At 36.9% G+C, this 16413-nt stretch overlaps 2 protein-coding genes across 2 annotated transcripts; one reads left to right on the forward strand and one right to left on the reverse strand.

Moving 5' to 3' along the window:
* The first annotated feature begins 5779 nt into the window (after nucleotides 1-5779).
* On the forward strand, nucleotides 5780-11300 carry LOC100818807 (WD repeat and HMG-box DNA-binding protein 1). The gene is made up of 12 exons (XM_003527074.5): nucleotides 5780-6144; nucleotides 7053-8155; nucleotides 8290-8466; nucleotides 8671-8784; nucleotides 9004-9108; nucleotides 9271-9405; nucleotides 9509-9564; nucleotides 9660-9759; nucleotides 9846-9965; nucleotides 10141-10267; nucleotides 10362-10492; nucleotides 10590-11300. Exons 1-12 carry the CDS (start codon nucleotides 5868-5870, stop codon nucleotides 11061-11063), a joined length of 2919 nt encoding a protein of 972 aa, XP_003527122.1. The 5' UTR covers nucleotides 5780-5867; the 3' UTR covers nucleotides 11064-11300.
* Nucleotides 11301-12163: 863 nt separating this feature from the next.
* On the reverse strand, nucleotides 12164-15741 carry LOC100779971 (pentatricopeptide repeat-containing protein At1g18485). Its single transcript, XM_003528201.5, has one exon. It carries the CDS (start codon nucleotides 15637-15639, stop codon nucleotides 12712-12714), a length of 2928 nt encoding a protein of 975 aa, XP_003528249.1. The 5' UTR covers nucleotides 15640-15741; the 3' UTR covers nucleotides 12164-12711.
* Nucleotides 15742-16413: the final 672 nt, after the last annotated feature.

Raw genomic sequence — 16413 nt, forward strand, 5'->3', positions numbered from 1 at the left:
GTCTTCAATCAATTGACTTAGATAAACATCAATGTCATTTCTTGGCTGTCTTGGGCTCGATATCATCATAGACAACATCATGTATTTTCGCTTCATGTACTACCAAGGAGGCAAATTGTAAATTACTAGTAGAATTGGTCATGAACTGTGTTGAGTGCTTAAATTGACATATGGATTCATTCCATCACTGGCTAGTCCAAGCCTAAGATTTCTTGTCTCTTTGCCGAAATCTAGATACAAACGATCAATCTTCTTCCATTGGGAGCAGTCAACCGGATGACAGACCATCCATCAAAGTTTCTCCCATTTTCATGCCAGGTAAGGTTTTTTGCATCGTCTGCATTAGCAAAAAGATGCTTAAACCTTGGAATGATGGAAAGATACCACAACACCTTCATTGGAGGACCCTTCTTTGAGTTTTCATCAGAACAGCAGTCCTCATCATCCTTCACTTTGTATCGTGATGCCCCACACCTAGGGCATTTGGACATTTCTTCGAATTCATGCCTGTATAGTATGCAATCATTGGGGCAAGCATGAATCTTCTGATACTCCATACCCATCGGGCACAGTATCTTCTTGGCTTGATAGTAACTTTTAGGCAACGTGTTTTCCTCTGAAAGCAGATTGCGCATTACTTGAAGCAGTGAACTAAAGCTTTTGTCACTCCACCCATATCTGGCCTTGATATTAACCAGACTTAACACCACCGACAACAGCGTCAAGGAATTCTTGCACCCCGTATACTCACAAAGTTATTCGATGCATGAAAATTTCACTTTTTTATTATAGGTGTGGCCCTATCCCATTTAGGAAGACCGTCTTTTATGGTAGCTTCATACGTCAGTGTTAATTCTATTTTGTTTAATTTGACAAAGTTTTGGCAACATTTTGCATTGGTCTCCAAGTACACGAGATGAAATCGGTGAAATTAATTTCCCAATAATCAAGTATGCACTTAGAGAACAACTAGAAATGCATTATACTGAAATTTCATCAAATTAAACAAAATAATGTTAACCTTAACACATGAATCTACCATAAAAATATCAGTTTCCCCAAACTGTCCAAACGGACAATTCAAGATTGAATACAATGATTAATGCAAACTTTCCACAAGAATCATCGCATTCAGTCTCAAACGGGAATCTAAGGTTCTTTCATCATGAACACAATTTGTATATCAAATATCAATTGTCTTTAATGGCAGTGAACAAGTAATAAAAACATTAATTGGTAACAAACATTTGTACCTGTGATGATGAGCAGCACGGTCCAAAATAAAAGCAAGAATCCAATAAATAACTCAATCACCACCTACATCAATCACCACAAGTGGGGTTAATGTCATGAAATTACAATATTTTCTCCATCTTTCATATGTTGATTATATAAAATGCAGAATTCTAAACATGAAGTAACTTGTTCAGTGGCAGTAGTTATGTTGGAGTGGTCAAAGTAGTTGAGTTATTGTTTCATTTTGCTTGTCTTGAACTATAAAATATAAATTACATATCCTAAAGCTTCTTAGTATTCAATGGGGCTTACCATGTAGCCGTTGTTTCTCACTTCTCAGCTTTCATGTTTAGTTATGTATTACTAGAGTAATTGTTTTGTAAAGAATTTAATCCAAATATAGAAAACTATACATGTTATAACTTATATGTTAAGGCAGACAGGAGTTGCTCTTGGAATAGAAGTTGATGAAAAAATGCCACATCACAAGTATTATGAATATTTTGGTCTAGATTATACCCTTCATGTTGCCCCAAGTAACATGGAAAACAAGAATTCCTGTCATTTACTTGAAGAAATTAGATCTAAACTACTTGAAAATCTTTCCAAGCTGCAGCATGCTCCTAGTGTCCAATTTCAGGAAAGGCCTCCTGATTCTGATCATGGAGAGGTAAACCTCTACTGCCTTATATTTTACTTTATAAGAGTATATTTATTTGGTAGATTTTTTTCCTTTCTTAGCTTCTATGTATAAGATTAACTACAGTTAATTGTACTATTATAGTTAACTGACTAGACTCAATTGACAGAGTTAGTTGTACTACTATAGTTCATGAGGCTTCTTATTGTCATCATAGGCACAATGATGGCTATGTTCCTAGTTCTTACTCAGCCTATGGATTATACTAGCCAGTATCCAAATCAGAATCAGTCTCAGACCTCTGCTTCTTTTCCAGATTTTGTTTCAACTAGTGTAAATAGAATCAATCCTAGTGTGTCTCATGTCAATACTCTTTCTAATAGTGATCTTTCTTTTGCCACTTGGCATTCCAAATTAGGTCACCCTAGTGGTGATACTATGAAACTTGTATCCAAGATGTGCAATATACCCATTATAAATGAAACATGTTTTGATTTTTTTTCTCATTGTTACATTGGTTTAGTTGGCTTTATTTGTTGAAAAGTAAATCTGAGTAACCATTCTTCTTCTAAGAAATAAATGAACAACCAAGGGAAGGCTCAAACACCACTTGAATGGACTAGTCACGGACAATCTTGGGTAAATGACACTAATAAGCTAAGAGGTTTTGTGAAATTATACAAATTGTTTCTTTTTTAAACATTTTTCATCAATTAGTGTAATATTTTTCAAACAATTAAGAGGGTTAGGGTAATGCAATACAAATGAAAAGCCCTTGACTAGCTTTCATAAGAACAAATTACAATGGGAACATAAACATGCTTCAGAGAGAAGTGAGCACAAAGAGCACGTACGCGGAAGCACAAAGTTACAATGAAGACATGAAGCTTACCTCGAACCCAACACCGACAATGGCAGCAAGACTGGCAGTGAAACATACCTCAGGTCACCACGAGTTCCCCAATCCTTGTAGCAAAAACCAAAAAAGGTCCTTGGGTTAACCACAAGTTCCTGAAACAGACCTAGGTATTCAATAAAACAACACAGGTACACGAAACGTACCTTATAAGCGAGCTGTCACGGTCTTCAGCGCAATGGAGAACAACAACCTTAGATGTTAATAGAGAAGAAGAGAGCGCGAGAGGGTACACAAAGAAGAAAAGAGCGTGAGCAAAATAGATGTTAATGTTAACATCGATTTTATTCAATAAAAAATCGATGTTAACAAATTGATGTTAATGTTAACACGATTTTATTCAACAAACCGATGCTAACTAATCATACGTTAACATCGGTTTTCTGAAAATCAATGTTAACGAAGTGAAGTTAACATCGGTTTTCTTCAAAACCGATGTTAACGAAATGACGTTAACATCGGTTCTTCCATAACCGATTTTAACAGATTAATGTTAACATTGGTTTTACAAGAACCAATGTTAATGTCACTTCGTTAACATCGATTTTGAAGAAAATTGATGTTAACGGATACACATTATTTACAATTATGCCACCGTATTTATGTTAACATCGGTTTTTGACAAAACTGATGTTAATTTGCCAATGTTAAATTTGGTTTTTCTAGTAGTGGACCAATGCTATAATTAAGCATTTTCTTTATCCATGAGTCCATGATAGTAATTCACACAGTGACAACACGCGCATGAACAATAAGAATCTCATGTAAAAATTTACATAGCATCTTGTGAACATGGTGATTATTTCTATAAAGTTATTTAATCTCATAAGTACGGTCCAAAAGAGTGAAATTGAAAAAAATATTTAAATTTAAACAGTGTATGAAAGAATCAAACATATATCAAAATTTTGAAATTTTTTACACATTTCTGTCTTTCCTTAACGACCGAATGGAGCAATAGTGAGTACAAAAAGTTTATGATCTTGATATTTATTAATTTTTGTTTTATTTCCAGCTTAGCATTTGACTTAGTAACGTTAAAGTTATTTTAGAGCAAATTATGGTTGTTTCTCCGATGTTTTGGACTTATTACACACATATCCTCATTCATTACAGATACACCCCCTATAGTAACATAGTTGTTTCTATTAAACCAAAATCATCACATGTCGTGCACATGTTTCTTTAATGAAAGACTCAGATAAAATTGCCCTTGTCTTTTTCACTGCCACTCGCCCACTCTACTTCTTCCACCTTTTTTTCAATCTCTTCTCTATCAATCTCAAAGATCCCAAAAAATAAAAAAGGTTTTGTAAAATTGGTTAAGGGATTTTGTAGAGTAAGGAATTTCGATCAAAACCATGAAAAGAATTTGGACTTCGTTCTAAAACGTGAGAGAATTTAAAAAAGGTGATTATAGACGTGTCTGCGTTGCACGATTCTGTTCTATGATTTTTTTTCTCCAAGTTTGCAAACTAGATTCGTGAAATTGATTGAAGGGTTTTCTTCCCCTTTGAAAGAAGAGCAGAACGCGTCCAAGATTGGTCTGTTTCGTTGTCGGAGATGAGAGATCCGAAGAGTAGAAGACCAATTCGGTTTTCTTGGCCAAGGTGTTGTTGGATTCCGGTGAAGACTCATTGGGCATGTTCCTGTAGAACCTCACGTGTTTCCTTGTCGGATCTGGCGCTGTGAATCGTGGCGTAGATCAAGAGGCACAAAACGCAGCATCAGAGCCCAAACACACATTGTTTCACCATCGTGTCACTGAGGAATCCAACAACATTAGGTTTTCGTGGTTGGTTTATTCTGTTGTTAGTTCTGATAAGGATCATCTAATTAAAGTCACTAATCATACTCTAAGTACATGAATCTTATTTTTAATAGTTACATGATGATAAAAATTACAATAATAAAATACTAGTAAATCATCTATTTTTTTTATAGTTACGTGAAACATGATCGAGTAGTAGTATGCATGGAATCATATTTCTAATCTGAGTGTCACTATTTTTATAGGAAATCACAGTGTCACTGTTGTAAACTAAAAAAAAACCCAAAATTTGAAAATTTAGGTGCAAAAAATATTACTCCTTCCATCTTTTTCCTTTCTTTATGTCACTTTCACCCTCCCTCCTCTTTCTCATCATCTACACCCTCTCTTTTAACACACACTTATAGAAAGAAAAAAAAACTTCACCCTCTCCTTTCTTTCTCTCAAACTATCTTTATTTTTTTTCTTTTTCAATTTTTGACATATTTTACAAAAACTAGTTTTTGTGATGTAAATTTTAATTTCAGAAATTAGTTTCAATGACATAAAATATTTTTATTATGCAAATTTTCCCATTACTTTTTTGTAATGTATGTAATAACACTAGGTCATAATTTTAAAAAATACGTGTTAGAAACTAGTTTCCAAGAATGATATTTTTCGTAAAAGAATTTAAAAAACTGGTAAGGAGTGGGAGGAGCAAAACCCAGAATGGGAATGAGAGTCCATTTTGAGCCTTTGCTTCCTGCATCTCATTTTGAAAATGTAATTTACATTCCGAAATACTAGTCATTTTGGAATGTAAAAATTTGCATCTTGATTACATTATGAAAAGACTAACGTAAAATGTAAAATTACATCATAGATTAGACTTTTTGGAAGATTAAAAAGGTGCAGGAAACAATTATGGAGGTGTCGGAAGCAATTGCCCCATTTATCTTAAAATAAAGGAACCAGTCCGAATCAATAGTTACTACAAGGCATTTATTTCTTACATTTCCCCTATTACATCAAACATTTTTCATTATATTTTAGAATACAAATTTATATTATAGAATAAGTTTTTCAGAATGTAATGGAAGTTGACAAGTTCCACTGTTTACGCTGGTCAAAACTCAAAACCAAACATATGAAATTCCCTCTCCACCCCTCCCGCCAAGTCTCGAAAACACAAACCCCATTTGGCGCCAAAAACAATTCACCTTCAGCTTTAGATCTATTTACCTTCTCTCACTCTCTTTCCCCTCAAAACCAAACCTCACTGCTTCCTCACCCTTTTCTCCTAATCCGTTAACGACGGCGCCATGAAGGTCCGGTCGATGAAGCTGAAGGAGGCCCACACCGCGAAGAGCGGCGGCGCGGCCTTCTGCTCCGTCCTGTGGGACCAGAAAGCGAAGCACCTGATCACTGCGTCCTCCTCCGACGTCGCCATCTGCATCCACGACTCCCTTTTCCCCTCCCTCGCTCCGAAAACCCTCCGCCACCACCGCGATGGCGTCACCGCCCTGGCCCTCAGCCCTAATTCTACTTGCCTCGCCTCCGGATCCGTCGACCACTCCGTCAAGCTCTACAAGTATCCCGGTATTCTACTCTTTTTTTTTTCTTATTTGGGAACTGAACAAATTGGATTTGACAAAAGATTGATTATATGACCTTGAAATTAACCAAGTGATTGAGTACATTCGAGTAGTATCTGAATTCGATCTTTGACGGAATTAATTTTTGGTCAGACTTTACTTAATTCCTGATCGAACTCTAGATTAGGCAGAGTCTTTTTTTCCCGATGAATTGGAGGGTTAAGACAAAAAAAATGACCTTGAAATTGTATCTCATTGTCACATTCATCCTAAATTAACCAGTTTAATTTTTGGTCCTTAGTCTAGGTGCTTAAGTCATAATAATGTATGTTCAGGGATCAAATACAATTTGAGTTTTTTTTTTCAATTTTAAGACTAATACGACCGCAAAAGCAGTTTTAGGGCCTAAATTGACCATTTACTTGCATAATATTTGACTAATTACATTTTGGACTAATACTATGTTAATATGTTAAGAATGTCTCTCGGTATATAAAAATAAACAATGTCATGAGTTAATTTTTTAAGTTCTCACAAGGTGTTTTTATGTTACCTGTGAATATAAACTGAACCAATTGGATTTGACTGAAAATTTGACCAATTTCATTTTTGACTGGTACTATGGCATATATTTGGCTAAACAAATTAATGAAGTATTTATCGAATGAGTGATTATCATGTGAGTATTTATGCACAAGATGTTTATATAATCAAATAGGAAGTTCATATACTACTTTAGAGAGTTTATTGAAAAAGTACAAAATAGCTCCTTATAAATATGGTTTATTTTCATAAGGTCTTCCCAATGCACCTAACTCGAGTAAATGTTCTTTTTTTCATTTTTTTTTTAAAATTTTTAGATTTTGTTTCAATGTTTCAATTTTTAAGGATTTTAGGATTGATGCTTGGCAGGTGGAGAATTCGAGAGAAATATTACAAGGTTTACACTTCCAATACGTTCCCTGGCATTTAACAAATCTGGAAGCATGCTGGCAGCGGCTGGTGATGATGAGGGTATCAAGCTTATAAACACATTTGATGGTACCATTGCGAGGGTTCTCAAAGGACATAAAGGGTCTATCACTGGCTTGGCTTTTGACCCTAATGGCGAATACTTAGCGTCCCTGGATTCAACTGGAACTGTTATTTTGTGGGAGCTTCAGTCTGGGAAAATCATTCATAACCTCAAAGGCATAGCTCCTGACACTGGGCTGGATGTTTCAACTATGAATGTTCTTTGCTGGAGTCCTGATGGTGAGACCTTAGCTGTTCCTGGGTTGAAAAATGATGTAGTAATGTATGATAGGGACACTGCCGAGAAGGTGTTATCTTTGAGAGGTGATCACATACAGCCAATATGTTTCTTGTGTTGGTCACCCAATGGAAAGTACATTGCTTCCTCTGGTTTAGATAGGCAGGTTCTGATTTGGGATGTTGATAGGAAGCAGGATATTGATAGACAGAAGTTTGATGAGAGAGTGTGTTGCATGGCGTGGAAGCCGACTGGGAATGCATTGGCTGTTATTGATATTATGGGGAAGTATGGTATTTGGGACAATGTTATTCCTTCGTCTATGAAGTCCCCAACCGAGGATATACCTGTGAAGAGTAAAAGCAATGGGGTTGTTTATTTTGATGAGGAGGATCCTGAAAATAGTGCAAGTGAAAACTCGAGTGATGTGGGTGGAAATAGTAACCAGGAGTCTGAGCCACCAAGCAGGAAAAGATCCCGTAAACAGTCTCTGAGTGAGGAAAATTCTGGTGAGGATGGAGGTGAGGAAATTGTATCATATCCAAAGGTTGATACTAACAAGAAACGAAATCGACCAAGCAAGGAAAATTTGGATAGTGTGAATATGGGATTTAGAGGCACCATGGTAACATCCAAGGCAAAGATGCAGGAGCCATTTCAACCAGGATCTACTCCTGTGCAGCCTGGGAAAAGGCGTTTCTTATGCTACAATATGCTTGGATGTATAACCTCTATTGAGCATGATGGATACTCCCATATTGAGGTAATGTAATGCATATGAAGTGCTGATAGTTTAAGCTTAGCTTTCATTTGGAGATACCATCATCTCCATGTGAATTTTAGTTCAATCATCACTGCTAGCATAAATTAATGAGTTGACGTGTGTCTTTGTTACAGATTGATTTTCATGATACTGGAAGCACTCCACGAGTTCCTTCAATGACTGATCATTTTGGATTTACAATGGCAGCATTGAATGAGAGTGGGAGCATATTTGCAAATCCTTGTAAGGGGGAGAATAATATGAGCACCCTTATGTATCGTCCATTTAGTAGCTGGGCAAATAATAGCGAGGTTAGATTATGTGTTTAACCTAGTTGAAAAATTCATTGATTTTTTATAGAAGAAAATATATATGAAAGAAGATATGTAATTACACTAATTTTAGTTTTGTATGGTTATTAATATTAAGACATACAGCATTTCAGTTCTTATGAGTTACAGCACTCTGCATGATGTGAAATCTTACCATATTCTCACTGTTTAAAATTTTGGCAGTGGTCTATGCGCTTTGAAGGAGAAGAAGTGAAGGTTGTTGCACTTGGTTCTGCTTGGGTTGCAGCGGTAACTAGTTTTAACTATCTTCGCATCTTTTCTGAAGGTGGTTTGCAGGTTTGTTGCACATTCCTATCTTGTATGTTTTTTTCATTTTCAATAACTGAATACTGGAGGGAAGATACTTTTCAAATGTAAAAGATCCATGGGTTTAAAGGGTAAATAAGTATATACCTGTTTAATTTTATCTATTTTTTTATCTTAACTCATGTAACAATGTAGTTGGCGATATTTGTTCCGAAGCATTTACACATCTCTGAATCTTTCTCATTGCAGAGAGACGTGTTTTCACTAGATGGGCCAGTGGTGACAGCATCCGGTTTCAAGGATAAGCTTGCAGTTGTCACTCATGCTACTGATGGCCTTCTCTCAAATGATCAGGTTGGTTTGATATTGTGGTTTTATTAGTATTTAGTTTTTGACCTTTTTGAAAAGGCTATCTTATTTATAGAGCACAACCATCTTGGTTATAACATTACAGCTTAATGAAATATGATGCTATATCTTTACGACTAAAATGATATATTTATTTTTAATACGCAGAAGCTAGAGTTTATGGTATTTAATATTCCTCGTGGGACCCTACTTCTTCAAGGTCGCTTGCCACTATCCCCTGGTTCATCCCTAAGTTGGTTTGGGTTTAGTGAAGAAGGCCAATTGTGTTCATACGATTCGAAGGTATTAATTGTGTTTGCAGTTACTGTTGATATTTGGTATTTATTTCCCTCTGCTTATGAATGCATCTTGTCATACTAGCTGATTTGGTTATTATAACATATAGGGTGTGCTAAGATCATATACAAGCAAATTTGGGGGCAGATGGATTCCACTCTTCAGGTTCAATAATCGTTTAACCATGTGCACTGGTTTGATATGCCTATTATTTCCATGCCTGAGATTTAGTGATTTTTGTTATTTAACTTTCAATGCAGTGCTACTAAAGAGAAGTCAGATGAAAACTATTGGGTGACTGGGTTGAATGCAAGCAAGGTATTTTGCGTGGTATGCAAAAAGCCCGAAGACTTCCCTCAGGTATAAGACTGTAAGACAGTTTGATGCATTCTGGTTTTCTCATTTTTCTTGCAACTAATCATCATTTGTATTCACTTGCTTACCAGGTGATGCCTAAGCCAGTTCTCACCCCGTTGAATCTTTCGTTTCCTCTTGCTTCCTCTGACTTGGGGGGATCTGAAGCCCATGAAAAGGAGTTTATGATGAACAACTTGCGTCTCTATGAGGTTTGTTTTTCTTATACCCTTTTCAAATTTAATGATCATTATTCTCTTGTAGCGAGCCTGCCATAAGTCTTGATTCACATCTTACCCAATTCATCGTAGGCACTTGTACCTTTGAGTTTGAGTTGTTTTTAACTCTGTTGTCCAATACCTGAATTTGTAATCATGGTACATGCAGATTCAGAGAACAATGGACGAAATGGCTTCTGTTGGTCTGGATACTACTTCACTTGATGATGATGCTTTCAATTTCGAAGCAGCACAAGATAAATGCATACTGAGGCTCATAGCAGCATGCTGCAACAGTGAGTTCATATGCGTCTGTTTTTCTTTCCACTTTGTATAGTCTCAATAGTGAAAGTGAAAAGTAGTCATGCCTCACCCTTGTGGATGTTTCAGGTGATAAGCTTGTGCGAGCTACTGAACTTGTGAAGCTTTTGACTCTGGAAAAATCAATGAGAGGTGCAGTAAAACTTGTTACTGCTATGAAGCTTCCAAACTTGGCCGAAAGGTTCAGCAGCATATTAGAGGTAAGTCTCTTACATCCTAACAAAAGTTCAGTGTAAACAAAGGATATCAATTCATTGCCATCTTTACCTTGTAATTATTCCTGCATGTCTAAAACAGGAAAGGCTACTTGAAGAAGCCAAAAAAGCTATGGAAACCAACATCAAAGAAAATAGTGTTGCACCTGTTACAGCTGATGCTCTTCCTAACAGAAGCAAGGCCCCAACTCACACTGAAGCATTAAATGCAGTTACCATGTCATCATCTCCAAAATTATCTGCTCCGTCATTCCTAAGGAAAGACAAAACACAAGAGAGAGCTAAAGCTGGCACAAGCAAAACTGCAATGGTAAATGAAAATTTGAAGGTAAAGCAGACAGGGGAGGAAACAAGTGACAAGGTGGGGAAGGTTGTGCAACAAACTTCTCATCCGTATGATCCCTCTACGAAGTCCTCAAATAAGAATGGACTTAACAAGTCAGAGACTAGTTTGGGACAATCAAATCGTCCTTCCAATCCATTTTTGAAGTCAGAAACTAGTTTGGAACAATCAAATCGTCCGTCCAATCCATTTTTGAAGGCTATTATCAAGTGAAGAAATTCGTCTACTCTAATGATGTGGAAAACACGATGGAGGTTTCGGGTAGTTTAGTTAAAATCAATTGTCGAAATAGGGTGTTTTACTGAAAACAGGCTTGCTTCTAATTTATAATGATCAATTTATAAAGAAAAAAGAGCCTAGAGAAAATGGAAAACCCTTTGTAAATTAGCATAAAATCTTGTCGTAATTCACTTAAAAAAAAATCTTATTGTAACTAGTTTTTGAATTCAATTGGCATGCATGCTCTCACCGAAGTGCCCTTTTTCTCCCTTATTCATGGGTGGGTTTGGGTCAGGGCCTCTTTGGAATTTTTGGGTTCGGATCCTTTCAATTTTTTGGTTTAAATATGTTTAATGCTCTTGATGATCAAATTTTATCGAATTTTTGATAATTTTTTGTTATTTTGAATCTTTTTGTTGAGTTTCTATTATCAATTAAGTAATGATGTGTTATTTTATAAATTAATCTTTTAAATACTATTAACGATTATAATAGTGTTATATCATTACTTAATTAATGATAAAGATTTAAAATAGAAATGTTAATATCAAAAGAGTCACAATAACAATTTTTTATTAGAAATTTAAAACAAAATTCAATAATTTGTCATGACCTTTATTCTTTTCATTATTAAGCTTTTGACAAAATAAATGTTACTTTTCATAGAGTATGCATTTCCATTTTATTTATTTTTCTAAAAGCTTATGAAATGGAAGATAAAAAACGGAGATAATCCATTTCCAGAATATTTTAGGTTTAAGTTCCGGCATTTTTCCCGACAGACTTCTATAATTTCCATTAAAAAAATCTTTGAATTTGCTTCATTCATTCAGTTTTAAAAGATGATAATTTGCTTCATTCATTTTTCCCGGCATTTTTCTAATGTTTACTTGGGAGCTTTACATATGTATATTTTCAGTGATACACTCTCTGATCATGCAATCCAAGAAATCATAGCTGTGAGAAATATATTGAACTTCAAGTATGGGATATACACTATAATTATTATTGTTTTTTTCACTTGCTTTTGTTACACTACTTTTTATACCCTGGACCGTTCAGCTGAGAACCATATCAGAATTCTTCAATAAATATCTGTAAGGATGAATTCTGTTGAAGTATGATTAATTTCATTAAAATCTCTTTACAGCAATATCTAAAACTTGTAGTAGCCTCTGAAAGAAAATATTAGAACTTCACCTCCTTCCTCAGAAATTTTCATTTTCTCAGTATAAATTCAAAATGTACTCCTATTCTGACAGCAATGAGCTATGCATCTGCATTTGAAATTCTTGAATTGTTCTTTTTTCTTCCATGTTAATCCTCTTCAACATATATATCACATTATATTTACACAGTATGATGCTATGCAATCGCTTGTCATTTACAGTGAAAATGAAAAATATTTACCCAAGTTCACACTGAGGGTAGTTATTTACAAGCCAGAGACTAGGGATAAATTCTGCATAGCTCGTCTTTCTTGTCAGTAACAATGCAAAGTATAATTCGGAAAGAATTGGATTGCACATATATACTATATACGTGGAGGATAAGCAGAAGCATTTCTCCACAGCTACATTGATTTTTAATGGAGTTCTTCACTCATTGAAAATAATCATTAAAAACTAGCATAGTCCCCCAACTACCAGAAATCTCCACAGGTACACAATCCGTTTTTGAAATGATGAAAGCGCTTGTTGTCCCTTACAATAATATCCCTTTTAACAACCTTTGAGACTAATTTAATTGCATTGTGACAGTCTACACATATGCGTAGATTTTTGCAAACCCTCAACGTTGTACCTTTAGCCGTATTTAACAGACCAAAAGAAATTGCAAGCTTCTCGCTGTGGCTCTTAAGTATCTTAATCTTTCCCTCTTCTTCCAGTTCATGAAGCACACAACTTGTGTCAGGTTTATATCCAATTTTGCTTATTTTTTTCTCCAATTTAATCCAGGTCTGCTGAATCTTTTTTGATTCTGAAAGTGATCCATCACTAACAAGAAATCTATAAACCATTCCTCCTATTTCAATCCAACTGCAGCCTGCATCTTTATGAAGGCCATTCTCCTTCATTCTCTGCCGTACCTTTCTCACCTCATCCCATTTTCCTAATCCAGCATACAAGTTTGACAGCAATACATAATTCTCTGCTTTATTTGGTTCCAACTCTAATAACTTTTTGGAAACTTCCTCTCCAATTTCCAAATCCCCATAATTCCTACAAGAACTGAGCAATGAACTCCATATCCCTGAATCTGGTTCGTCTGGCATCTCATTTACAAGCTTTAAAGCTTCAGTCAGTTGCCCTGCTCGGCCAAGCATATCCACCACACATGCATAATGCTCTAACTTTGGCTTTACGCCATACAAATTCTGCATCTGACCAAGATATTTTAATCCTTCCGTTACTAAGCCAGCATGGTTACAGGCAATTAGCACTCCCAGAAATGTAAAAGAATCTGGTCTGCCGCCTTTATTTTGCATCAATTCAAACAGCTCAATAGCCTTCAGCCCATGCCCATGAATCCCATATCCTGCAATTATAACATTCCATACTGCTTCATCCTTCTCGTTTACCCTGTCAAAAATGTTCTGAGATTGTTCCATGCATCCACATTTAGCATACATGTCTATTAATGCACAAGTAACAAAGGCATCCTCAGAGAGATGAGCTTTAAGTGCAAAGGAGTGAACTTCTTTCCCCAGCCGCAATGCCGACACCTGCGAACAAGCCCCCAGAACACCTGTTACAGCAATCTCTTGAGGCTTAATTCCACCCGATAGCATTTGACGAAATGTATCAAGGGCCTCACAAGGAAGTTCATTCTGTGAAAAGCCAGTAATCATCACATTCCAGCATACTAAACTTTTGTTTTCCATCTTATCAAAAATTAACTTCCCTAGTAACATACTGCTGCACTGAATATAAAGTGACATCAACGATATCCCAATAAATTCATCCAATTCTAAACCATTACGCAACATAAAACCATGAATCTCTTTGCCACAACGTAGGAATTTCAAACGCGCACAAGCTAAAAGAAGGCTACCAATAGTAAACCGATCAGGATCCATCCCAGAATCCATCATCACAAGGAACAGATCCAAAGACTTCCCAGGAAAACCATTTTGTGCATGGGCGCCGATCAGTGCATTCCAAGAGCTCACTGTTTTTCCTTCCATACCACAGAAGACACGCTCAGCGCAATCCAGGGAACTGCATTTTGCGTAGGCAGCAACAAAAGCATTGGCCACCAATTCATCCTTCAGAAATCCATGCCTAAAAGCATAACCATGAATTTCCTTCAAACTCAGCAGCTGATGCTCTCCTGAACAAGCTGGCAGAACGTTCAACACCGTCACCTCATTCACTCTCACCTTCTCTTCCCTCTGCATCTCTTGCAGCAACTCAAACACTCCACGAAAATCTCCTTCCTTCGAGTATCCCCAAATTATAGTATTCCAAGAAACAACATTCTTCCCACCATTCATATCAAACAAAGCTCGTGCCTCCCCCAAGTAACCGCATTTCGAATACATGTCCACGAGCGAATTATTCACCGTCACTTCCTCAGTAATCCCCAATTTAAAAGCCAAACCATGAACAACCATTCCCATTCTCACTTCCCCAACTGCAGCACACGCAGGAATCACCGTCACCATCGTCGCAACATCAGGCACCAAACCTTCTTCCTCACTGATCAACAGTCTCTTAAAAACACCACAACACTCTCCAAAACCCCCATTCTCCGAACACGCATACATCACCGAGTTCCACGAAACCAAGTTTCTATTCCGCATTGTTTCAAACACCTTGACAGCACTTTCCACGAACCCACATTTCCCATACATGGCGATCAGCGCGTTCCCCACAAACGCGTCGGAGAAACCACCAGCCTTCAACGCGAGCGCGTGGACCGCCTCCCCGAGCTCCACGTCCGCGACACCCGCGCAGGCCTTCGCCACGCAGGGGAGCGTGAAGTTGTCCGGCGCGAGGTCCGTCGCCGAGAGCAGCTCGAGGAACAGTGAAATCGCGTCGCGGAAAAGCGCGTTGCGGGAGTAGCCGCTGAGGAGCGCGTTGTAGAGGAACAGGTCCTTTTCCTTCGCGGCGTCGAAGACGCCGCGAGAGTCCGAAGGGGACCCACACGCGGAGTACATGGCGATAATGCGGGTGCTGAGAACGACGTCGTTGCGGAGTTTATGCGACGCGGAGACAAGAGCGTGCACTTTTCGCCCAACATGGATGTTTTTGTGGTGTCCGCATGCTCTTAGTAAGATGCCAATAGCTTCTTTTGAAATGTCGGAAGAGGAAACGGTGCCGTTTTGGGCGTGTGAGTGGAGCAAGTTGAGGGCATCGTTGAGGTTTCCGGAGTCGCAGAGATTGTGAAGGCGTTGGAGAATGGGTGAGTGTGTTTTTGTGTGAGAAGTTAGGGAAGATTTTGGAACCGTAAATGGAGGAAAAAGGTTGTTGCTGTTGTTGTGGTTACGTGTCCAAGTGTTTCTGTTATGAAAGGTGAGTTTGTGATAGTGCTGGCATGAGACAGGTGGTGCCGCCACAGAAGCCATTGCCGGACTTGACTTTCACTGCACTAGAATTTCAATGCTAGTTAGGAATTCGTTAGCCAGACCCGTGATAAGATAAACCACGGCTAAGTCTCTCATTAACGAAAAATTGGAATCTCTTTTTCTTTTTTCTTTTTAACAAGTATCCCTTCACGGATAACTAATATTTGAGATATTAAGTTTTATTTATAAAATATTTTATCCAACACACGGTTAACAATGACTAAATGTTTAAGAAAAAAAAATTATCTATATCACATCGTGTTTGTAAAAAAAAAACAAAAACAAAAACAAAATTGGAATCTCTACATCATTTCCTTGTTAAAAAAAATAACAAGAATGACCTCTCTTTTCATATTATTTTTCATGTCCATTACATAATTAAGATTCAAGATTATTCATCAATCATACTTATAAAAAATGTCAAAATTATCATACTTATAAAAAATGTCAAAATTATCCTGTATTAGTAAATAGTATCAAAAAAATGTCAATACTTGTTTTTCTTTTTAAAAAATTAGACCATTGCAACTTCAAGAAACTTAAACAAAAGTGTTTGATTGAGTGATTAAAAAAAAATTACGAGTTCAATTTATTATATTAACAAAAACTAACAAATTCTTAGCCAGCAAAAGCGTACATGGTGTACCTTCGACGACGACAAATTCATCTTTGCCGATAAAAAAAAGTGTCTCTTGTTGCCATACTTGATATATTAGACTAAAGAATATGAAAAGTTCCAATTGCAACATAAAAAAATCCGGGGACATGCTAGGT

This window comes from Glycine max, chromosome 6, assembly GCF_000004515.6.
Source record: "Glycine max cultivar Williams 82 chromosome 6, Glycine_max_v4.0, whole genome shotgun sequence".
Classification (NCBI taxonomy): domain Eukaryota; kingdom Viridiplantae; phylum Streptophyta; class Magnoliopsida; order Fabales; family Fabaceae; genus Glycine; species Glycine max.

What these genes read in the sequence shown, in the direction of transcription:
- LOC100818807 (XM_003527074.5), top strand. Translation starts at nt 5,868, where the DNA reads ATGAAGGTCCGGTCGATGAAGCTGAAGGAGGCCCACACCGCGAAGAGC. An exon ending in GCCTTCTCTCAAATGATCAG is followed by an intron (nt 9,109 to 9,270) that starts GTTGGTTTGATA and finishes TTTAATACGCAG; the next exon opens with AAGCTAGAGTTTATGGTATT. An exon ending in AGATGGATTCCACTCTTCAG is followed by an intron (nt 9,565 to 9,659) that starts GTTCAATAATCG and finishes CTTTCAATGCAG; the next exon opens with TGCTACTAAAGAGAAGTCAG.
- LOC100779971 (XM_003528201.5), bottom strand. Translation starts at nt 15,639, where the DNA reads ATGGCTTCTGTGGCGGCACCACCTGTCTCATGCCAGCACTATCACAAA.